This window comes from Lepisosteus oculatus, chromosome 19 (genome assembly GCF_040954835.1).
Source record: "Lepisosteus oculatus isolate fLepOcu1 chromosome 19, fLepOcu1.hap2, whole genome shotgun sequence".
Lineage (NCBI taxonomy): Eukaryota > Metazoa > Chordata > Actinopteri > Semionotiformes > Lepisosteidae > Lepisosteus > Lepisosteus oculatus.
In genome coordinates, this window is record NC_090714.1 from 15830898 (window position 1) to 15856058 (window position 25161).

Below are 25161 nucleotides of genomic sequence, written 5' to 3' on the forward strand. Positions count from 1 at the left end.
CTTACCTGTGTTCGTATTAAACTTTTTCTAAGTATATGCAATCCTGCTCATTCAAAGTATCATCATGGACGTCTATACCATTAACTTATAGAAGCCATGCTGCCTCTTGAATTGACAAACAACAGCTGGGCCACAATTTAACTGTAATAACTTCCATATCCCTAGCCAGCAGAGAACAGATCATAGATCTGATGTGCTATAATGCCTACAGGATAGGTAAAATACTGTCAAGCTCTGAATTGATGTCCATCTGCAGGTGTTTAAGTGTTGCTGAGCTCATTTCTTTTAATTATGCGTACGTGAGTGTGTCAGTGCTGCCCCGTGTGAGACTGGAAGGTTCTAGCTAGGCACAGTATCCTGTCAGTCACCTGGCAGGTGTTCAAGACTCTGTTATTGCAGTGCTTTCATATTTCTTAAAAAGCACAGGGTTACACTCTGTCACATTGAAAGAGAAGTAAATAAAGAAAATTGCACTGTATTCTGGAGAGGGGCATCGCCCAGGGGAGGTGAATCAGCTTTGAAACAGATAAACAAACAATTGAAACAGTTACACATAAGCATGCAGATAGCTACTCCCACTGCACAATACTTTAGTCAGTGTTATGTACATCTCCACTGTGTGGGTTGCATGCGAGGTGCGGACGCTTGTTACATAAAAAAATGAACAGCATGCCTGGCTACAGAGGGATGATAAATATTTCAGTAACGGGAAACAGACGGAGCACGTTTTCGGGGTGAAGTGAGTTATTTTAAAGGCAGTTCAGAGTGTGGAACCCGAGTCTTAAGAATCTGGAAGCAGTAGGTTCATGCAGAATATGAAGGTTCTGGAGCAGAATGGGAATAGATACATGAAAGAAAGCAATACAGATAGAACCCTGACAGTTCACTGATGCTTCACATCTAAGGTCTGGAACAGGTTACATAATGTAATGCAGAACTCAGCTTTTCATTCATTGTGCAACATCTTTGTGATGCTGTAAGTGTGTAACATTTCATATTTATCAGGGGTCAACAGCAATCTCAGATTCAGCTCATGAAGAGCCTGACCTTAAAACTAATCATATGCCACCAAAAGGAAGTGTGAGTTATGCATCTATTTGCCTTGACTCTGCCTCTGCGTTGTACACTAGCCCAGCACCGTGAGACTCGACTTGTCTCTTTAACATGGGCCATGCAGCTCAATGAAGAGCAGGTGAATTACCTTCACCCTTGCAGGGCAGATGGTGTAATTAAAATCTGCAAGGTCAGGGTAATGAGGTGGGTTACTGGAGATTCATTCCCTCCTCCCATTACCTCAGGCCTTGAAGTCAGAAACATACAGTAGCCACGGTAGCAAAATATCAAACTAGCCTTGTGGACCGCAGACTACAGCAGCTTGGGAGGTGCATACAGCTTAGAACAAATGTGATGGGTTCTGTGCATCACACACTATGTGTAATGGCATACTAGAAAATACCTACAGTATTGTGACCTGAAAGGACTCTGAAATACAGCATAATAAGATAAGATACATTTTGTAGGTACAGTAAGAGCATTCATCTTAAGATCATTTGGCTCTAGTTCTTGTATGGATCTTGCATGATTCTAAGGTTGGCCTAGGGCATTTACTCCATAAATGTGCTTTAAGAGTAATACAATGGGGCCATTTTAGAAGATGCACTATGAGTTCAAGCTGTATTACAGGAGAGACCCCCTCTCCCCACATGCCCTGTACACCATTCAGCCATTCCCTGCCATGCTGTTGAACGTGAAACCATAGAGAAAATGAACTCATAGAAGAACTTCCAGCTTGTTTCTGTATAGGTCAAGGCCCTGCTTTCCCTGCAGGAGGAATGAATTGACTCAGCTAGTTTCTGTCGTTTGTGATTTATGACAGAGGGTTCATGGGTTAAGTGCCTCTATGTAGGACACAAAGCCAGTTGTGTCTGTCTCAGCATCCGTCTTCTCTGGACTCTGTACCTCCCCCCTCCTACTACTCTTACCCAGTGCCTTCAGTTGCTCTGGGACATTTAATTCTGACAATTAATTCTGCCCTTAGCATCTGATCAGTTTCCATAAGCCTCTGGGCAAGAGGCCAGACAGGCTGTGGCACTGGAATGCACTCTTTAGTTCCAGATGTCTGCCACTGGATGACTCAATCTGCCGATATCTCCTGCTGTATTGATGACTGGCCCAGCTGTGCCTTAGACCGATAAGGCCTCTTGAGCCGGGCTCTCTTTGTTACTGTAAGCAACATTACAGGGACTCTGCACACTATTGCGTTGTGATATGTAGTGCAGGATATTTGTCAATCACAACTGTAAGTTTGAAAGGGATAGCAATAGTTTTAATTCAAATATCATTAGCAGTGAAACAGCTAAAACTACAACAAGAAATAAATAATAAGATATTAATAGTAATTACTGTGCATTTGGATGCATTGATCTCTTGTTCTGTGGCGTAGTCTACTGTAAAAGAGCATCGCAGTGCTGTCCATTTTGGGCCTGATCAATGTGTGCTTAATTATTTGGAACCTGGGGGAGGCATGAACTGGCATGTTGAGCGAAGAAAGTAAAAGCCATGTGGATCGATAGGATTGATCCAGCACCACGGGATCTGACTGTTCTCCAAGTCGTCTCCAAAAGAGAGTGAATTACTCGGGACTAAAAAGCCATAAAGATTCCCTTCTGCCGTTAAAGAAAAGAAAAACGTATATTGGTTTTCAGATTTCTGGTTTAAAAATAGCCCCGCCTGAACGAACACCCAAACAAGGGTGATATTTGAATACAGGGCCGCTTTAACTGGTCACAAAAGACCTTGACTCATTTACAGCCACACGACCTTGGTGTCTTAACCAGACTGGAGTCCTCAGAGGAAAGTCAAGTTGCTGCTTGAATAGTAGTGACTGAGGACAGTTTTAGGAGGTTCCATCTTTGGAAGAGAGATTAAACCAAGATCCTAAATACTTAAGGTCATAGAAAGATTCAATATTTGTAAGAGTAGAGGTGCTGAGCGCTGGTATCCAAGCTAAATTCTATTTCAGACATGTTTAGTCTAGTCTCCCTCAATTTCTCCACTGTTTATTTGGTGAAATAACTTCTGCAGCTCGTTCACCGTGTGGTTCAGCTACAGGCGCAGAATGACTGCGACAGATCACCCAGGTGGGAGCTGCTCTCGATGGGTGGATGAGTCCCCTCCTACACTCAAAGCACTTTGGGATCCTTATGGATGAGAAGCCCAACACAAAAAGCAAGGAATTATGATTATATAAACAAATTAGAACATTTTTCCAGCTGAAAACAGCTCTTAGCATCACTGGGAGAACAGAGAAAATATAGAGTAGCAGCAGCTGCAAAACTTGCATAATGGCTTCAATTAACAAAAAAAAGTAATTAAGTCACAGTTAGCCTGTCTGGAAAACAGCAGCAGTTTACGGGGAAGAAATACAAAACAGAACAGGGCTTTCATAATAAGCACAACTTCCAAACCATTTACTGCTTAGATGTTTGGTTTGCATTGGTTTTATGAAACAAGGTTAAGTACCAATTAACCAATCAAGGGAGCTGTTTGTGGTACAGAATGGCGTGAAAGAGGTTTGATGATACCTCCTGAAACAGAAACGTTAAGCTGATTATAAAATCCGCAGTACTACTCACAAGGCTTTTTCCTTCACAATGAACATGTTTGTTCAGCTTTTTGGAAAATAATCCCATAAAAGTGAAAAATTCCTGAGGAAGGGTCTGGTGAAGTTCGTAATGTGTTGTATTATGATAGAGTCAGCTAAGCCTTGCAATATGTTCCAGTATGTAAAAACCTCTCCAGGTAGACTTCTAACTCTCACTAGACCCTGACAGTATATCTCAATTAAGTCTCTGCAGACTAGTTGCCTATAAAGTCACATATTCAATACAAGATCTAGTTACTGACTTTTAAGGCTCTAAAAAATCTGGCTCCTTCCTACACCTCTGAGCTCCTCCATGTTTACACTCCTTCTTGTAGGCTCCAGTCAGCTGAGGCTGGTCCTGTGCTCACCGTCCGCAGGACTAACTCTTGGACATTTGGTGACCGTGCCTGCCCTGTCACTGTTCCAGTGTTTTGGAATGACCTTACTTGCACTCTTAAAGACCAAACATCTTTAGGTAATTAGGTCCCCTTTTCAGGCTATAAAGGCCCATGGGGGAACAGGGGGCAACGGGGCACCATTTTTCTTGACCATCCGACACTGGAGGTGGAGGTGATGTGGTCAGCATCACGCTCCGGCCGGCCTGTTCCCCCCGGAAGGATCCCCTACCTGGGATTGAACCCGGGACCTTCCAGTCAGGAGCTAGGCGCCCTTGCCATCTGAGCTACCACAGCCCCACAACATCTTTAACTCTCTTCAAATCCAAACTCAAAACTCACCTTTTTACCAAGGTGTACCTCTGATTGCCCACATCTGTAAAGACCTGAATGCTCTTGTTTATTTTTTTCTTCATTCACTTTTTATTGTACTTTTTTCTTTCTTCACAATCTACAGCATCCTTGGGTTTGGAAAGGCACTTTATAAGTAAAAAGTTATTATTCTTATCTTCAAAAAAATAAGCATCAAATTTCGGAGGGTGGGAGCATTGGAGATTTGAAATGGCCAGAAAAGTGGACGTTCACATCTCTTATTTCTCACAGATGCTATCATTTAGCATGTCCGCTGCTGTCCACTCAATCTGGACACTGACCTTCACAGTGACATTGATAAAGAGCTCTTCTGAATCGTTTAGTCATTCTGAAAAACTCGGCAGATTCCTGCTGCAGATGTGCTTCAGTCTGCATCGGGGTCGGTCTGCATTTTCTTTTGTCTTTGGCATTGTGCCTCAGACAGCCTTTACTGACCATTAGACGGTAACGACTTCAGGTTCAACATCATCATTTAGAATCCTCTTTAATACCAGTGAGACTGTAATTCGCAAAGCAGTGAACACTTGAGCATGTCCATGAGGAGGTACAAGAGATAGAGAAGTTGATATCCAATTAATACCAAGAGTAATACGGTATGATGCAATGTGATATGATAATACTTCACTGTGGGATTTTTTCGGAAATTAGTTTGGCTTCCAAGCAGCTATGTTTTGCGCACACGGAGACTGACAAAAAAAACATGGAGCCAGTACAAATAAACAGAGCAATAAAAATAAATGTCTTTTCTGTTATGCTATATCAACCCATACATAGATTTAAGCCCGATCCAGACTCTTTAACAGGTCACGCGCGCCACAGGAAGTCCCCTCAGCAGACAGCTCATGCCTCGCTCTGCCTCGTCTCGTTTCTCTCCAGAAGGCCCCCAGATGAACAACGTTGGCCCCGGCTCACCCCTCCTGCCCACCACGTCTCAGCCCCACTACCCGACCCTGGGCCAGATGTCCCACGCCTACGAGCAGCCCCAGGCCTACAAGGAGCTCAACAAGTACGCCTCCCTCAAGGCCGTGGGTAAGGACCCGCCGCTCCCAGACTCCCCCCCCAGTGTCCCCGGCCGGGCTGGGGATCAGTCCAGCCCCGTCCGCCACCGAAACGCCCTCCAACGCAGGCTCACACCTTCAGGAGCCACGTTGTCACTGTTGTCGAGCAAAAGGGTTTTTATCTCACTGCCTCTCCCATGGCTACCCCTGCGACCCCTAACTATAAAGACTGTCCACATCTCTGTGTCATGAATCTTTGCTGAACTCCGAGCTCATTTTAAAATCTAATTTGATATTAGAATGTAATGTCCATCGAGAGTTTGGTCATTTCCACAGAGAAAGATGACAAAATGATTAACTGAGCAAAACCCAAAGACTTTTAGAGGTCCTCCCATTTGTCTGATACAAATGAACTTAAGAGGAATGCCACCATTTGTGGTATTTTAACTTCATGCAGTAAGCACATTCACTCTCATTGTTTTGCTGTGTGTGATAAAGGCTTATCCTCCACTAACACACACGCGACAATCCTAAAGAAAGCGCATCGAGGAATTCGGGAAACCAAAACAAGTGGAAAATGACCCCAGTCTCCCAGAGAGCTGGAGTGAGCTGGTGTTATTTACTCCTGAGTTCCTGGTCTAATTGCCTTCTGCTCCGCAATCCCGGTGAGGCTGAATTCTGGGAACGGATCAGTCGCCGCTCTCACAAATCAATATGCTCTTCCCCGTGCCCTAGCGCCTCTCGAAGGTCACAGTATTAGATTTCTACCAGGCTCCGAGCAGCAGAGACTGGTAGCTCATAAAAAAGGGTAGCTGGGTCTTCAGCCTAAAGATGTTTGACCTTCCCACCTTGTTTCACATCTACCTGGGGCCAATTATATTTAATGTCAAGCATCGCCTTCGGTCAATTCAGCTCTTACGACTTGGGCATTACATCGCTGCTTATTCACCACCTGCAGTCAACTTTCACTGAACTTTCAGAGCCATTGCATCTTCATTGTCCTTACACTTCTGTAAGACAGCAATTCCATGGTCAAGTCATTAGCAAAACCTTCACATTTCACAGTGTTGTATCCATGTTGTTTTCTTGCTGGCCTATGGTGTGGCGTGACATGATGGCTCACGATATTACTAAGAGAAGAAAGGGTGTTATCGTATGGACCCCGTCGCTTTTAAAGCCGGTGAAGACCGAGTCCCCCTTTAAGAATTCACGCGAGACAAACCAACATGGAGAATTTTTTTTTTCCCCCAAGAAAATCGGAACGACGATTGTTTCCTTACCCAACTAATGCAGAATCGTCAGCTGCATGAGGCCCCCTCTGTGGCTCTGACCTCTGTACTACTAGACAAAAGGAATGAGGATCTGCAAAGACTCTCCCACAGCAAGCCCAACTGTCAGAGCCTCATGTTAGAAGCTCCACTTATTCTGCAGATACCCACCAGTATAATACCCCGCAGTGGAATCACTGATTGTGTTTTATACATCTCGGCTTACAGCTACGAACCCTGTGACCACACACAGGGGAGAATGAGAAATTGTGGGCAGACTTCTCTGACCTGCCCGCCCTCGACCCCCTTCGTCTTTTAACACCTCCCCGGCGTTACAGTGCTGACTGGAGGAGAGAAGTGTGAATTGGGGTTGGGGGGATTCGAGCTCCATCGTTAGGGGAACATCGGTCACAGTCGGCTGGTGGCAAAACCACGATGGCCGAGCTCAACCGGCCCTCAGAGAGACACCTTTGCTGGAGGAGCCCCTCGAGAGGCTGCGAGCGCCACCCTGCCCTGCAAGAGAGCTGATGCCAGCTGGAGAAGGGGTGCAGTGTGGTCACTGGCCCACAAGCCTCAGGATTAGCTAGACATCTGTGCATCGATACTTGTTGAGCCCCCCGGGAATCCCTCCCTCCCTGTCGAGATATTAAACTGATATGAAATTGCTAGAGCCACTTTTCCACCAACAACGGGAAAGGATAATGAAAAATGGGTTGCAAGTGCTTGCTACCAACTCCCATGAGCAAGCCTTGAAAGCAATAATTGCTGTTTGCACAACAGGCTGACATTCATAGAAGAAAATAGTACCAAATTAAACACCCTCAGTGGGTAGCTTCTTAGATGGACTCACCTGTGCAAGACTGTCCACTTAAACTGAATGGCTATAAGCAGGACGATAATCACACTCAGCGTGGCCTTGGATCAGAACTCAATCTCTCTTGAACACACGTCAGAGCAGGGCAGTAATGTGCAGGATCAGCCTTCGTTGAAGAAGGTGAACTCTGAGAGCATGTCAACTCTTCTAAACAAATAGGAGAGTCACATTGATGTTCCCAATGTTTGGGATTCACAGTTAAAAGCTCTCTTGCCACATGGTGTAGGTAGATCACTTAATTTTCTTAACCACTCGACCACCCAAAGCAAACTAAACTGATACTACAAATCCTCAAAAAAAAACAATTTCCTACAAACTCAGGCAGGATCCTTTGAGCTTCCACAAGAATCATTTAGTCTGACTTCAAAGTCAACCTCGTAATAAGCCTGCAGTCAGCTGACAGCTGTCAACAAGCGCTCAAGCTTTCAAAAGAAGCTGTACGGCGAGATGTTAGAACTCAATAAGATGTTAGAATCCAGCTGAAAGCATTCAGCTTCTAAACCACTGTAGAGCTGTTCGACTGATAGATAATTAGGGAAACAAAGACAAGAAAAATTCCTTCAAACGAGATCACTCTCTGAAGACTGTAACAGAGACATCAGCCCTGAAAGTCAAACAAACTCTTTTGTAATGGGTTGCCGGGGAAGATTAAGGTACAAGTTCTTAAATACTGTGCTTTGAGTGTCAGGATACATATTTTCTAGGACCATCTGGAGCCCGGGAATATATCAGTAGATCCCAATGCTATGTGCCGAACTGCAGTTCCCCCACCCCACCTCTAAAAAAGTTAGAATAGAAGGCTGACAAGGAAAAGCTTTCCTTTTTGGAATTGAAACTCCCGCCACTGTTTTACATTAAGGACATGGAGACAGAAGTTGCTTGTCATCTCTCGTCTGCGTATTTATTTTAAATGCATTTAAAAAACGGTAGCATTTTCCATCACGTGAGAAAATGCTTCTAAAGAGAGCAAGGAGTAATGTGTAAAAGTACCCGTCATGTTTTCAGTTTACTGCAGTGACAGATACCCGGGCAGCTAAGACAATATTTGCTTGAAATGGACACACAGGCCTGCTGTCACAATTAACCAGAACTAATTAAGACAACCAGATGGTCACCAAGAGGAACCCAGGCTGGCCTGATCATTGCCTAATCCTCTTCTCCTTCCCTGGAGACTACCAGAACCAGAATTGCCTCTGGGCCCAGGACAGACCCAGAGCTGGGATGAATACAGGAACAGAGCCGAGGAAGGAGAAGACACAGGTGTCTTTGGGAAGCAGCACTGCCCCGTTGGCACGTGAGTGGAGAAACAAACACACATCCAGGAAAACACACACTTTACCAAGTGGAGGGAGGCTGGCATCTATCATCCCAAATCCTCATTAAAAGGGAAGACAAGCCCTCCAGCGATTCTAATGAGTTGTTTACCAGCAGTCAGATGTGTGTATGTTTCCCAGGGATTGTAGTAATGTAAATAATAACAAGAAAACAAATTGGCAAAAACAACACCCAGCAGTACTTGGACGATTATAAATAATTCAAGTGACCACCACTGGACTGTACCGTCTTGGATGCTCAAATGCTCAAATTTCTCAGAACAATTGCATGCAATCTATAGTTGCACACTGAAAGCTTTTCTGCTCTGGCAAAACTGTTTTCATTTGCCATTCACCTACAGCACCTGTGCATTAATATTGGGCTGGATGGCTTGCATGGACTCGCAGTCACTGTTTGGCGTGCCCGTGTCCTCAGAGGGGTCTTACACCGTTCAAACAAGAAGAGGAATATTGAACTTCCTCTGTACCGGACACGTGCTGGAGTTTTTAACTTGGGTAGAAAAAAGAAGGCGACGCCACTAGCAAAAAGCCGCCGGCGCCAGCAGAGAAATCACAGCACCCCCACAGAGCAGAAACCCCTGCAGATCAGCTCATCAGCGCTGGAGCTGTTAACCTGGGCTAAACACCCCTCGCTTACCACTCAAGCAGCAGAGACACACAAACAATCAAATTGGCTGAGCCACTGAGGAAGGCCTCATTAAAATCCCTTATTAAAAATGACTGTTGGGGAATTAAAACACAGGAAATGAAAAGGCAACAAATTGATGTTTCAATTAAGGGCACGATGGAGCAGGGCGATGCACCTGGTAAGAATTCAGGCTTCACGCCATTTAACTGTGATGGAGGTCTGGGGAGGGGGTGCAAATGTCTCTTCTTCTCCAGAAATGCGGTGCTTCTCTCCTGCAGCTGCAGTTATCGTTTATTCCTTACTTTCGCAACCAGACAGAAGTGCAGGTGAAACTGCACTTTGATGTACAGTAATAGAGCCTCTGCTTATGAATGCTTCCTGCGATATACCGTAATTAACACAGTGGTTCACCTGTGGTTTCACCACGCCTGCCATCCATCCGGCTCAATCCACCATACCTTTGCTCACCTTTCCTCTCTCTCTTTCCATTTACTATGGTAATTTTTACTTTACTATGCCTGTACCGTGATTTACTGTAGTAAACTTTTAGAATTACATCTAGGCAGAATAATACTTACAACAGGGGCTCACTAGGTAACATCTGCTTATGTAGACTACATCTAGAATTAAGGACTATGGATTGTTTTTCAACGGTTATTAAATGTTGCCAGCGTTTATTCTTTCTAAGATGTAATTTTCTTGTTTTGAGAAGTACAGTATATACGACGTGTTGCTCAAGACGTGAAAGATGTCTGCTCTTTCATGCTTATTACTGCCAGAATATATCTGTAATTGCAAAAGAAGCTCATGTCTGCTGCTTAGACTGTCTTGGATAAGAGTATAGTTATATAACATTCAAGATCACAGCTTTTCATTAGAGCTGTTATCGGCGTAGACCTCATTCCAATATCAAGTACAGTTTCAGTCTTTTCTTGTTGTGAGCATTATAGCATTTCCCTGTATCCAGGACCATTTGCGTTTAATGTGTTATTGTGAAACATTAACAGTTGCAAGTGTCGTCCTAATTAAAATACGGGATGTCTCTGTGCATGCCACATTCGCCGCTGAGGAAGAACAGAAAAGAATCTTGCCGAATCTCTTCCGTTGTGAACACTGCAGATGGCAAGTCAAGTTTTCAAAATCCTCAAAGATACTTCCAAAGTCGGCCCCAGTCACTGCCAGCCCATCAGTGACACACTGAGATAGGATCGCAGGTGGAAAATAAGAGGCAATTAAGAAGGCACTTTCTTTGTGCACGGGGTTATGAGGCTGGGGAACAGACTGCCAGGACAGGCTGTTGAAGCTGATACTCTGGGATTCTTCCCAGAGCGGCTGAATGAGATTTTGGGATCAATTAGCTTCTGGCAGTGAAAGGAGCAGGACATGACCTCTGCCATGTTCGTTCTGCAGCCAAAGTGCACACGAAAGAGTCTGTCCACTCTTCCTGTGCTCCTGCCCTTGTCAGTGAAGCCGAGGAGAAATGGGAAACAACTTAAAAGAACAACCAACTTCATTCTTGTTAAGTAACCTGCATTCCTCATTGGCGGAGTTGGGAGTGCAGTCCGTGGAAATCTGCAATCCGGGATTACGCGTGCCATATGCCTCTGCCACGTCACAGTGAGAGGCAGACAGAAAAAGGCACGCGGAGAATGTTTTTTTTTTAAAATCACTTCGCACGGATATATTTATATCTCCCATCTCTATTTCTAGGCCTGCCTGTCTGTTTGTTGCGTCTGCTAGTTTTTTTTACTCATTTCTCTCTGCATATTTCCTCATCTCGGGAGGTCGGGATGAAAGCGCCGCTCTTGCACGGCTATGCGTGTCACGAGAGGGCAGGCCGGCGCTCCCTCAGCAGGGCACAGAGCAGCAGGGGTCAGTGTAGACGAGGCAGCCCTTCCCCATACTGATCCTGAGCCTGAAACGCAGAGGAGAGGAGCGTGTGGGTGAGGGGAGCGTGAATCAGAGACTCCGCACTCACGGCAGCCCCCACAGCACTGAGCCACGCTTGTGTGGGAAAGGAACAGAAGGGGAAAGGATTTCGGCATAGCCATGTAGACAGCGATCCCTGCTCACACAGCAGGGCAGAAACAACGGCCTTCTTTGGCCACTGAGCTGGCGTGTGTAATAATAAGGAGTGGAGACGAGGTGGGAGTTTCTTAACGTTCGGTATTGGAAAACGAAAGTTTCCGGCCGAAGGCACACTTTCGCAGCACCATCTAATCTAAACAAAGGAAGGGTTAGAAAAGAAGACTATAAGAAACGATGATGTTTATACTAAGTATAAAAGTTATATATAAGTAATAAAGTTTCATTAAGCTTTCCTTAATGAAAATAGTGTCGTGTGCCTCCATTAGTATTCACAAGAGATTTGTCATCTCTCTTGCCGGGAAGGCGCCGATGTGCTCCTCAGTCGCCCACACCTTACTTCCAGCCCTGCCTTGGCAGAGTCACCCTGCTTCGGCTGTCAGAGGGTTGCTTTCACCCCCCAGGCCTGTCTGAATCACCTTAGCACGGCTACACAGCAGCTCAGCTGCATGGCAGTGGTGTGAATCACTTGACCGAGGGAAACATCCGAGACCACAAAGCAGGCCTGCTTGGCCTCTTGCCCTGGGAAAATCCTATTCCTCCAACCCCAGCAGCCTCCAAGTTTCTCATGCAAGTTAAAAAGGTCTCCAGACTCAGCGTACAATAAGACAAACCCTTCACCAATCAAGCTTTACATCAAATTGGACAAGTCATGCAATGATCACTCTTCATGCTGGGAAAAGTGGTTCTGGTATCACTCAAACCACGAGCAATGGCCATTTCCTGTCCGCTAACCCCTGTGATCTTTCTGTCCCCCTCCTCGCCCTGTCTGCCCCCCTGCACGTGTCTGTCTCTGGGCCGCCAGCGGAGAAGGCGAACGACGACTTCTACTCCAAGAGGCGGCACCTGGCCGAGCTGGCGGCGAAGGGCAGCCTCCCCCTGCACCCGGTGCGCATGGACCACGAGCCCAGCCTGCCCTTCAGCCCCGAGGTGACCTTCAGCAAGCAGAACGGCCACAAGTCCAAAACCAACAAGACGCACACGCACCCGCTGGTCTACGGCTCCAACACCATCGCCAACCCGGGGGCCCTGAAGGGCTGGGGCGACACGGAGACGATGGGCCGCCGGCAGATCTACGGCCCCAAGAAGCCCTGCATGGTGGAGCAGGTCAACGAGCTGCAGAGCGCACGCAGCCAGCACTACCTGCCCCCGCAGCCTTACTTTGTCACCAACAGCAAGACGGAGGTGACAGTGTGAGAGCGCCCCCCCCCCCCCCACACACACCCACCCACTCCCCGCGGCCCAGCAGTGAGAGCACGAGAGTGGGCGAGCGAGATGGACGCACGAGGGGGTACGATGGAGCGGGGGGGGGTGGGGGGTTCGGGGGGCGACACTTTTTTCGCGGCTGTGGCTTTGCCAAGCGGCTGGCCAGGGGCGTGGCGCGGGGGACCCCAGCAGCGCAGCCTGCAGACGCGTGCGTCTTCGCTTCGCGTGTGAGTGTCCGCCTGCGGCAGACGTGCACGGGACTCGCTCGGCGCTGGGGGAGCGGGAGGGTCGGGGAGAGGTATCGGGGGGAGAGCACAGTCATTTTAAGCAGACATCAAATAACACACAGCTAATAAGGATAGTCATCGTCGTCGACATAATAATAGCAATGATTAACAACGTGAACCATAACTGGAAACACAAGAAGACGGACGGTCATGGATGGATGAACCAAAATACACAAGCAATACATAGGTGGTTAACTAAAGACAGCGACAGCACTTGACTCACGGCAGTTTGAGGGATATTGTCTATAAGCAAACTGCAGTACCTAAATCCACAACTGTGATGCACGAGGAGCTCGTGACAAACCGCAGCGAGGGGCACAAGGGGAAGGGCTCCGCACGAAGACCCCTCAGCAGCTCTCTTCTCCGCGGAGGCCTTGGAAACCTGGGCTTCAGAGCCGCCTTCGCTTCCTGCCTTGTGTCACGGCCAGGGAGCGGGCTAGACGGGCTCTTCCCAGGCCTGGAGCAGAGGGAGGGTCACGAGGAGGGGGGGGGGGGGGCACGCTCTGGAGCTTTGCATCGGCGGGGGCACGCGCGGAACCCGAGAGACGCTCTCTTCTCGGGACTCTGGGAACGGCACTGCGGGAGCTGCCTGCCAGTCGCCTGAGCAGATGGGATCCTTCGGACCTGTTTCTATGACGCTGGGAGGTGCCTTTCTTGTATTTTTAAAGAGTTTACAGTTAACTTCCGTCTAAGAGCTGAACTCTACAGGCTATCGATGTCTTGTACGGATACAGAAAAAAAAAAACACAAAAAAAACACAAAAACAAAAAAAAAAACTTCAGCCATTGCAGTTTATGGTATGACGTACTTGCTGTTGATTTGTAAACTTTAACTTTCCTTTCTTTCAGTTGGTAAATCTTTCTGTCCATCGGCTGTGTTAACACACAGGAACAAGAAAGAGAGAATGCAGGACAGACCTGGGCTTGATTTTTAATTTTGGACCCAGGTGCCACTGCTTACAGCTCGAGTTTTGTCATGGCTTCCCACAGATCCACCCAGTGCTGTGAACCAAGGGACTCCTGTCTGGTGTGTAAATTCTTCCAGGCTGTGTTCACAAGGCTTCTGTTGCTGGCGTGGTTCCCAGGCAAAGAAACACAGAGTGAACTCACATAAGTCTGCTTTATTAAAAGTACAGCAAGCTGAAAGCATTGAGAAAAAACTAAAGCAGGTAAGTCCAAAAAAAGAATCGGAAGATGGCGAGTCTTCAAATGCACAGCACTGGTAAGGGATAAATCCTAGATGTACTGTGCCATGATACAATTTCATTAAGCACTGAGACAGTGAGCCCAATACCCCTCCAGTGACACACTGCCAGGAAGGCAGGTATAAAAGAATGAACCTGGTCCTATGAAATATTGGTCCCATATATATATTTCCAAAAATGCCTGAGCTTTTTTAACCAGAACTGCTGTAAATTGCAATCTAGAAACCTGGTGACTCCAGATCTTCATCATTTGGCAAGGGGTTAGGTGATTGGCCTAGAAAGAAATTCTGGGAGGAGGGATTCTAATATGGAGGCGATCAGTCCTAACCCCACAGATGGAAGCTTCACTCTGCTGGCTCCACAGCCAAGAGCAGAAACCATGTCTGAACCTGCGGTTCCTCTTGTGCCGAACTGGATTACTAGTGCAACAACAGCTGTATGCACGATTGTTCTATTCATCAAGTGCTGCGGTCATCATCAGTAGAGAAAAAAAATATTTTTTTTAGGGGGGGGGGGGGGTCTTTAAAATACAGGGGGGCTATGGCAACATCTCCGCAGTCAAACACATAACCGGCACTGGCCAAATCAATGCAAAAGGCAGGGTTTTTGTTTTGTCTAGCTAAGCTCTGTTAACTGAAGAGCTTGGGTACTGGTGCTCCAGTCAAAAAAGAATCGCAGCTTACTTTGGAGATACTGGAAGGCATCAAGTGTTTATTCAACAGACTTGAGTGACTTCTAACAAGCTCCTGCTCCCCATGTCCCCTCCGTCTTTCTCAATGTGGCCTAATTTGAAGCTGTAAAAGGCAGCAATTTACAGCTCATTCAGGGGGAAGCATGGAAACCGTTTGATTTCTAGATGAGGGTCATGTGTTTGTAGGCTGTGACAATAGCATCTGCATTCATGAACCAGAAAAGCCAATGTAGCTGCCAAGTGTTTGAAATAAGATGTCAGAGATGTTGAGGCTGTTTCTGAAAACACAAAATCTGTTTGGGTTTGATCCATGCTTTCATAACAAAGACATGCAAGCTTCTTTTGTGGTCTAATCAATAAAGCAATTTAAATGATCACACTGTAATTGAAGAAAATAAATGAAATCTTCATGGAAACAAGAAAAACAGCATTCCGTTAAGTAAGAGGGCCAGGAAAATGTACAATATGAGGGAAACCAAATCTGAAATTTTCAGCACCCAACTGTTCACCATCATGGCCCAGAATTGCACCCTTGTAATGCAAAATTCTGTGCATTGTCAGCACAGGATGTACTGTAGGTTTTACTGGCATGATGTGAAAACCAGCTCCCTCTCATTGATTTCTTGTTTGTTAGTTTGAAATTAGGTGGAAACATGGAATTATTTCTTAATGAGAAAATCTATTTTTTGCTAGATAATTTACAGCACCAAATTCAACTTGTATCACCACAGGCTTTTCTCACACCCTCTGAGCAAACCTGCTGCAATCCTGAATGAATGTACTACATCCAGAAGAGGACAGATCAGACGTCACCGAGTTCAATCCCTTTCTCCTGCAGTCTTAGTGACGAACCGCGACACACCGATTTGTCATCAGACTCTTTATCACACCTTCTCAAATTTCTCTCAACTCCTTGAAACTCCTTGTCTTTCAAAAATGTACATTTTTTAAATTGAAATCAGGAACAGAGAGAGAGAGAAAGCAGTTCTGAAGGACTTGCTTTGAAAGAGAAATAGATGAAAAAATCAGTTCAGAAAATTCTAGGACATAGAAAAAAAAACACAATATGAAGTGGCCTTGTGATGCAGTTCACTACATTTTTAAGTTCCACTTTCATCAGTGCAGTAGTATTGAAAGAACCCCACAGGTTATCTGCACTCATTGGTCATCACACTTGTATTTCGAATGTGCATCACAGTCCCCACCACTGTTGGGCTCGGGATAAATTATTCAAACTAGGCACTGCAAAAGAAAAGAAAGGTTCCACCCTCTGCAGAAGGAGACATTGTTGCTTTGTGCTCACTCACAGGGCTCAGTGGGAACCTTCTTCCCAGTCCAAAGATAGAGAGCAATATTATCTTGCCAGCTGGGTATTTAAACACAATCACAATGGCAACAAGGAGAAGGAAGCTGGAGACCAGTTTTCCTGTTCCATTGGCAATCAGTTTTCATTGGTGTCGCTGTCTAGGTTGAGTTTGCAGTATTTTTAAAATGTTTCAAAAGACGCTGCAGATGGGGACACAGAAGGCAATGGCTAATACGTTGCTTTAAAGAATCAGAAATCACAGGACCGCCCTTCCATTACAGAAGAATGTATTTCCATAGCAGGAAGAGAATGCATGTTTCAATGGTCAGGTTATGATGTCAGCTGGCAACATTTAAAGCCATTTTGATAGTCATTGGACTGCTGATGTGTTGACAGTGGCCCATCAGCGCCCATCAATTCCTCTTCAGTCTGTGGCGGGCAGGCTCCTGGGCCAGAGGAAAGAACGCTGGTACTTGGAAATTTGCAGGGCAAGTACTGGAGGGGTTGCTTCAACAAGCTAGCCTTAGCTGGCTTCCATGCTGTGCAGCCAATAGCTCTACAGCTTTCTCAGTCCCTGTCTGTAAACCTGTCCTCTTCATGTGCCCGATTGTTGTCTTGCAGAAGGCATTCTCCCTTTTTAAAACGTTGTGCTTTGGGGATTAAGCTTTCATGAGGCAGCCTTTTCGATTTTACTTACAGGCCACATAAAGTGGACCGGTCAGGGTTGAGGGGTGAGGAGCCGCAGGTTTGAACGGAAAGGGCAACAGATGAAATATCCCACAGCACACAAAGCAGACGTTGGAGCACATTTCAGCCACACGTTTCCACACACATGCACACCTGCCCTGCGAAGCCCCATATATCTTCACCTCACACCACCGTGTGCTTGAGGTGAGGTGTGTGTTGAGTGTCAAGTTTGTGCGAGGCAAAAGGACGTATAACACAGGAAAGGATAAAGAGGGAATGTGGACCTCTGAGCAAACTGCTAAAACAATTTGAAGGCAAAAGAGAAAAAGAACAGAATCCAGCATCGATTTACAGCTGTAACTCTCAACTACAAGACTCTTTAGTAACAAACACTGTTACCCATCTCTTTAGACAAAGTTAGCCACTTTTTATCAGAAGCTTTCCAAATGTAGGGGTGTGAGTCTTCTGATTGAGGACTCATATCCCTTGCACGTAATTGCAAGTCTGCAGGCTAATCCAAATTCTTTGCTGGCTCTTGTTCACTGTAGAACAGGTGGCTGGAATCAGACAGCAGATGAGCAGCCCTATTTCGGAGGCAGGGCAGTGAAAGATGCCAAAGTTCTGCTCCGCCGAAGAGAGAGAGAGCTAGATTGTGACTGAAGGAGCTTGTGCTCTAATTAGAAAAATCAAGTCCCCCACCCCCCCCAGCCCCATCAGTGATCTGTAATGAAAGAGAACTGAAAAAAAACAGCAGAAGTTTGGATCGTTTTCCATCAGCAATCTTGAGCATTGTGTATGTTTGTAATTTATAGTTCATTCCATTGACTTCACCAGGCGAGTGTAGAAGACCATGTATGCATTACTGTCTACAATGGTCTCGCACCTAAATCAGGCGGTTTGGTTTGCTGATAAATGCAGTGCTGAATGATGAACTCATATTTTAAATATAGTAACTTTTATGTAATTTAAGTCATCTTTCCTGCCAAAGGCAGAGGAAAACTGTGTAAAAAAAAAAAGAAAAGTGTTTTGATATACTGTATCTATTAATAACATCTGTTATTTCCATTCAGAATCTTCAAAGGCAATCAACACAGAATACAAGTTGAGGACCAGTGCAAAGTGTATTTAAATCAATGCTCCTTTTTGGACATTAAAGCATTCTACCAACTCTTCCTGCAAAAGAGAGCTCTGATCTGGACACTAGAGCCTGTAGCTGAGGCTCCTAAATCCTCCGGTAGGCAGGGGTTTATACTTTAATAGCCCTGGCAATGACATTGTGATTAGCAGAAGCTGGCCTGCTCTGTGGAAGAACGTCACTGGATCTGTGGCACACACTTGTACCATGTAATGAGAGCTAATCTGCTTGTCCAAACTGTTAGTTTAATGTCCATGTCAGCTCAATTAACAGGGGGGTGCTGGGTCTTTCTTCCTCATGAGCCCCACAGATTCTCAATCAATTTCTCATTTGGCCCAGATGGTTTTATTAAGAAAAGAGTAGGCTGACCTTTAAATGGAAATTGTTTTTGCCTCCTTTGCCCTTATCTATCATTACTGCCACGGCATCTGTCCCCCAGCCAGGGAGCTCCACTGAGGAGAATGCCGCAGCCCACTGTGTAACCATTTGCTGTCGTTGGCAAGACGCGGGCCTCAAATACAGCTGTCTCCCAGCGGCTTGCTTCTCCTCTCCTGGCCACATGCACGCTTAAAGCACCCGCAGAGAACCCTAATCATGGGGTTTGCTTATCCTTTACATTTGGGGGGGGGGGTGGGTGGTGTCCCCAAGATTTCCGTCAGAGTCGATGCAGATGTGCAGTTGTTCCCTAATGCCCCTCAAACGCACTGCCACAGCCTTTCCTCAAATCTGATACTGTATGTCCCAGCCATGGAGTCCCCCAAAAATACTGATTAACCTGGATAAGAGGACTCTGCCTAGTGGTCTCTGAAGATAAACCTCTTCTTGCTAATACAGTCTGTGCTCAAAGAGAATACTGATCATATCTAATGGCTAGGAAGTGCTTTGTATTAATGCAGAATACCACACCGAAACGTCTGCTACGGTATAATAAATAAATGTTTTAACTCTGGCCTTGCTGTTATGGTGTCTCACACTGTGCTTCCATCCCGATTTTACATGCTGTTAATAATGAAGGACTGACTGCTTCTGTTTGGCAATCATTAATTTTTCAGCAAATCGGCCTATAATTAATGTCAGATTAATTTTTCCGTGAAAAGATATATTAGATTTTTTCCAAAGGGAGAGCACATACTGCAGAATTATGTATTCTGTTTAAGGGAGAAAGCTACATACTGTATCTACCAATTATATCTGATATTCTTTAATCATGACGGTATTCCAATACGAACTAATCTTCACCAGCTCCCACACTGAGCCACAGGTTACTGTGTGCAGGCTGCCTGTGGCCAGGGGGTTAGTGGAAAGGGCTTTTCAGTTAGCTCTCTCAAATTCTGTCAGGGAAAAAATACTAAACACACAGTTCAAATTCCCCCTTTTAAGAGAATGCTCACAACGAAAGAAAAGATCAAAGAATATTTTAGTACGTCTTCCAGTAACTCCAACAAACCAGCTAAGACTAGAAAGAGCACATGTGAACTGTGCACAGAATAAAGGTAAACATACAGACATGCTGTTTCTGAGCAGCACTCCTCATTAATTGGCTGGTAGTCTAAGGAGTTGATCTGCAAGGCCGCTAACCTGCGCTGGGTGGAGTTTGCCAACATGAACTGCGATTCATTAGAAGATACAAAAGCAGAGGATTGTTTATGACATTAGTTACAGTTTATAGTCTGCAGGTTCAGCTCACCCCTGCCTCTGTAAAAGCACAGAGAACACATGCTTTACTCCTTAACTCTACACAGCATCGCTTTGCACATAAGCACACACCCAAGATCCTGGAGAGCTGCTCATAACACACATTTCATCACCTGCAAAGCAGAAAAATTAAGGGCGAGAGATGTTGCCACATTTTATTCTCCTCACATTCTCCTCTTTGTTCTTTTTCAAATATATGATACTATGTAATAAGAACTATGTAATAAGAAGGTTGTAACATTATAATACCATTGTAATTACAAGGGTGTAAAAGAACTTTAACAGGGGTGCAAGGCAAAGTGCTCTGGATGTGGTACTGGGTCATGTCAAACTCTACCACTCACTTTAGGTCCAGAGGAAGTCCGAGCTTTCCAGGAAATATATGGAATTGTCCATCGGATCAAAACGTGATGTTGTGGAACTGTTAGTAGACGCAGGTGCTGGCTTTGGAATTACGGAATTGTCTGCAGTCTAAAGACGTGCGTCAGCCAGGGCAGAGAGAGAGGATGCAGCGAAGAGTCAGATTTGCTCTGACCTCAGAGACAGACAACATGTCTCGCTGCAGAGAAACTGGCAGCAGACTCGCTGAATCGCCCCTTCCATTGCAGGGCCCTGTAAATAACCTGTGAGGTGGGAACCGACAGTTATTGTCATGTGTTCATTTGCTGCTTTTTGATTTTCGTTTGTCAGAGAAAAGTAACGCTTTTGAGTAGAACGAGAGAATAAAGACTGTGGCTCAAAAGGAAAAATAGCTGAGAAAGTGTATTCGGAGGTTTTCATACGGCTCCTGTTCAAGACGTGCGACTCTGGAGGTACAGAAGTTCTGCTCGTACTGTTTTCACAAAAGTTCAGACCAGTTCATTTAGCTCTTATAAAACAACCATACACATTTCACTCGTTTTTTATGAATTGAGGCTGGTTTTCACAGATTAGTGTTTTTTTTTAAAATATGGTTCTTAAGAAACAAATAACTTTGAAAATGATTTTTTTCATGCTGCAATAATTCTCCGTCATCACACTGTATGTGGAATAGAACTGAAATACATACATATCTTTACATTGAGAAAGTGCTACAGCAGGTTTTCACAAAGTTCATATTTTCAGCTGTCGATTCGAAATATTTCTTATTCTTCATTTCCCCTACGAGTGAGTTATTATTGAATCAGACCATACTGTAAGCACCTCTGCCAACCACGGACAGATTCATATAGCAAACTGCAAAAAAAATGGCTTTGGTGCCAATGGGGGACAGATAACCATAATTCTCAGCTAGACATATGGGGGCTCTGGAGAGCCGCAGACTGATGACCCCCCACCCCCGTCCCCCATTACCCATAATGAAATCCCCAGCCCTCCTCCCACCTGCTCTCAGCTGGCTGTGACCCTGGCCTGGCTCCCCCTGTCTGTTGGCACAGCCTGGACTGAAACCTGCTATCTCCTCCCTGTGTATAACTACAGTAGATTTCCAAAAACTGCTATAGAAAACTGCCATAACGCTTTTTAAACCTGTCAGACTTCCACAAAAGAGAATTATTAGTGTCCGGGCCGAAACAGGAGCTCCAGAAACTATGCATTATTGTTCAAGCCTCCTCAAGGCTGGAACTCAGCCTGCTCTGAGATCGCAGTGGAAAAGCTACCATTTCATTCCCACGCAGAGCTGTAATATACCTGTGAATAAACAAGACTGTGTCAAATGCCAAGGGAGACATCATTGCAACTGTTTGGTTTTTACTTCAACCCAACCCCTCAAAAAGACTCTATTTCTTTTCTTAGCTTTGTCCTGTTTAACTTCAGATATGAACTAGATTAGAGACCTATTTATCATGCAGTATCAGAGATTAAAACTCTATTTTTTGTTATTACTAAAGCCGTGACTTCATATCGCATTTGGGTTTTTTTTTTTAAAAAAAGCTAATAAAATATTTAGCTCTTTCTGTGGTCTTTCCTTTCGTTTTCACGATTACTGAAGTGCATAACCCTCTGTTTCCAGTCCTTCCCAAAAGCCCCCGCCCTTCTTTAATTTGTAAGATTAATCAATTGAGTAACTGTATGTTTTGTTAAAAGTGGACCAGTGTTTGTCGCATCATATCACGGGCAGTTCTGCTAGTGTTAATATATTTATTTCTCTGCCTACTCTGATTTTCTGTTGACTGTTTGGGGGTTTCTCTCAGAATGTTGATTTGTAACCTATCTATATTCACTGTACAATATTTACATTTCTTACGTGGCAATAAAGCGGAATACAGACCTTCTTTGGAATGGGCTGCCTGGTTTGTGCAAGGCGATGGTCTCCGATGCTCAAGCAGAAGATGATTTCATCTGCTATTATTGTAACTTCAGGTTTGTCTGCAACAGGGTTAATAAATGTGACATAACCAGTCCACAATCTGAGCCCATCCATGTGTTTTCCACTGTAAAAACCCAAACGTCCCGAGCTGCAGCAGACTTATCTCTTGTCCCTGAGAATTTGATCTTTACCATCGAAAATTCCACGGCTCTTACAAACCACTGAATATTCATACCCTCACTCTCACGGGTAAATCAGACCCAAAGCCTAATGATGCCTATAGCACATGAAAGTGCTGTCTGAAAAGTGCCCTTGTTTCAGAACAACCGAGCTCCAGAGAGGGCAGTGTGGTAGATGAAGACGTCTAAGATTTCTATCGTTCTTCCCTGAGATGAGGATTGCGAACCATCCCAGCTAGGCACATTGCAGAAGCTGAGACAACCAATGTGCAAGGCTTCTGTGGAAGAGCAGAGGAAGAATAAAATGTCTTACTACCTGCCAGTCCTACTGGTAATACGAGCACCGCACCCTGTGCCCGGATACTTTCCCTACCTTCCTCTACGACCCCTCTGTCCCTGAACTGTAGCTCTCAGCAGGCTTGAGGAGAAGAGTCCTCGCTGATCTCCTGCTTACAAGATCCAGTCAAACCTGGAACAACGGGAACCATGCTGTTGAGAATGTGGGAACGATCCTGCCCTAGAATCCCAAGGGGTGCAGCGCCGATGGTTTGGTGCCTCCATAAGGCAGGAGGAATTACTGGCTTTTCATTCCCAGAAAACGAGGATCAGGTGAAATGTGCAGGGACTGAGCAAGCGTATCATAACGCTGTACACCTTTCTGAAATGGACATCAATACAGCAAGAGCATAAATATCAATCATAGCACACCCCCGAAAAAAAAAACCTTTTGGGATGGATGAAGGTGGAAAGTGTGTTGAATGTGCTACAATATCACATTACAATTTCTGCTACAGCCTCAGCATGGCTGTTCCAGTCACGACACTCAGCTTAGGCGATTTGTCTTCACTTGGAGTGAATGGAGGGGATTCAATTTCCTTATTAAGAAGAAGCTGTTTAACATCCCCAAATAACTGTAAGTTCATTAGAGGAGGAAGCTCATTTTCTCCCTTCACCTACCAGTGGGTCAGGCTCTTGACGAGCGGGCCGGGTGGAAACGGACTTTCCCCAACAGTGATCACAGCCTGTGAATGAGGAGCGGTCACTCCCACAGAGTGGCCACACGCAGGCAGCGCGTGTGAGACATCGTTTGGCATAGGTCACGCCGCTGAGGGAACAGCAATCCGACCTCGAGGGCGAGGCTGACCGAACACCCCTCGCTTTCGACAGGAATGAGTCAGGGAGCTGTGGCAAGGGTGCAGGGCGACAGGAGGGGTGTGAGAGAAATGTCCAAAGGGAAGCTCAGGGAATATATATATATAAGGTGAGATGCACTGTATATAAGTCTGCTAATGGAAGCATGTGAGATTAGGATCTGAATTCCCTCCTGAATGTATGTAAAAAATCTCCACATGCAGTCAAACGCTTGCAATATTTGTAACATTGCCAGTCTTTCAAATACAAAGTCAGGGACTGCAACCTGAAATCCATGTAACAGTTCGCACTGTTGCACTACACCGTAACCTTCCTTTTCCACCGACCCGGTGAGCGACAAGTCCCTATTCCTGTGTCTTGCCAAAAGTCGGATGCCTTTGCTTCCCTTCCAGTCTACGCAGCAAGCAGGGAGGGATTTTCAAAAGCTCCCGTCCTCACAGGCGGTTTTGATTCAAAAGCAGAGGCACCCCCACGCTACAGTGCGCTTCAGACGGGGAGGTGCCCCAAGCGTCCGACGCTGCTGGCTGCGAGGCCGGAGGCACTGCGCGCCAATCGCGCCACCGGCCCGTCACCTTCCTTTGTGCCGCCTAGCTAGGAGGGAACATGGCACAGGAGAGGTCAAGCGCCCAGGTAAAGCTGGCAGGCTGTCGGCAATCAAGCTCCGCAGGTAGTGTGCCGGCCGACAGTGGGAAACCGGCCAAACGATGCCGGCCAGTGGGAAACCAGGACGCGGAGAAAACGCAGAAGGCGCGCCTCCGGCCCATTACTGATCACACGGGTGACGGCTTTTCACCAGCTCTGCTCCCCAAACGCGGCGGGGTCGCGTCGACCTAATAACGACGCAAGCGGAGTGAGCGTCAAGTGCGCTTGAGACGAATTCGCTGTGCCGGCGATCTGTCTGCAGGGCGGAGAGCCGGCCCAGAGAGACCGAGGCGCCCCTGCGGCAAAGCTGGCGTGACTGCCGCCGTCCTCTCCCCCTCTCCAGTCTCTCCGCATCCACCGGCACCCGTTCCGATCGGACTGGCCGGGCACGGCGACGGGGCGCGCAGGCAGATCCGAGGGATGTGATTCGAAGCAGGCACATAGCCAATGATGCTCCAGGAGGAGAAATATTTCGTTTTCCTGCCACCCTCGCAATAATAATAATAATAAACCAAGCCTAACTCAGTAGGAGTCGCTCATGCACTGGGTGTTTACTGGGAAGAGGGTGGACAAGACAGCTGCGCCAGTCAGACACACTGTTGGCACCCCCCACACCTCCGCTCTCCTGCCCTCTTTGCTGTAGCTGATTAAAGCCCTTGATTAATTAAAGCCAGTGTGAGTTTAGAAAATTATGGTAATTTATTGCTGCTGTCTCTGACAGGACTCACCATGAATAGCAAGATGTCATATTTCCTTGAACCCGGAGCATAATTACAGTATTTATTTAAGGGATTTACAGGTGAATGTGATGGCCTGCACATTCGTGTTTCTGCGTGAGAGTGTTTGTGTCGCCATCATTTCAGATGTTGAATTCTTACACCCGGCCGCGTTTGAACTTTCTTTGCCCAAAATGTCAGGTTAATTACCGTAATCCGTACAGCACATGCAAAAAAAAAAAACACCCTGCATTTCCGAGCCTTACAGCACCATCAGACAAACAGACCACTGGGTACAAGACAGACACGACATCTCACATGAAGGATCTCCATCATCCGCCACAGCAGTGAATCCCTTAATCGCAAGGCACTCGTCG

The 25161-nt window shown here is 45.9% G+C and overlaps 2 protein-coding genes across 3 annotated transcripts in view; one reads left to right on the forward strand and one right to left on the reverse strand.

The window, feature by feature from the left end:
* The window catches only part of shisa9a (shisa family member 9a), an 84135-nt gene extending 65073 nt beyond the window's left edge, over positions 1-19062 (forward strand). Inside the window, exons 3-4 of one of the 2 annotated variants that reach the window (XM_015360489.2) lie at positions 5290-5439; positions 12403-19062. In XM_015360489.2, coding sequence (XP_015215975.1) covers positions 5290-5439; positions 12403-12794 — 542 coding nt within the window. In that variant the 3' untranslated portion in view covers positions 12795-19062. Of the gene's footprint in view, positions 1-5286; positions 5440-12402 lie in introns of both variants that reach the window. The other variant, XM_006637185.3, reaches the window with a different exon arrangement.
* The window catches only part of cpped1 (calcineurin-like phosphoesterase domain containing 1), a 174954-nt gene that overhangs the window by 132256 nt on the left and 17537 nt on the right, over positions 1-25161 (reverse strand). The window lies entirely within an intron of this gene.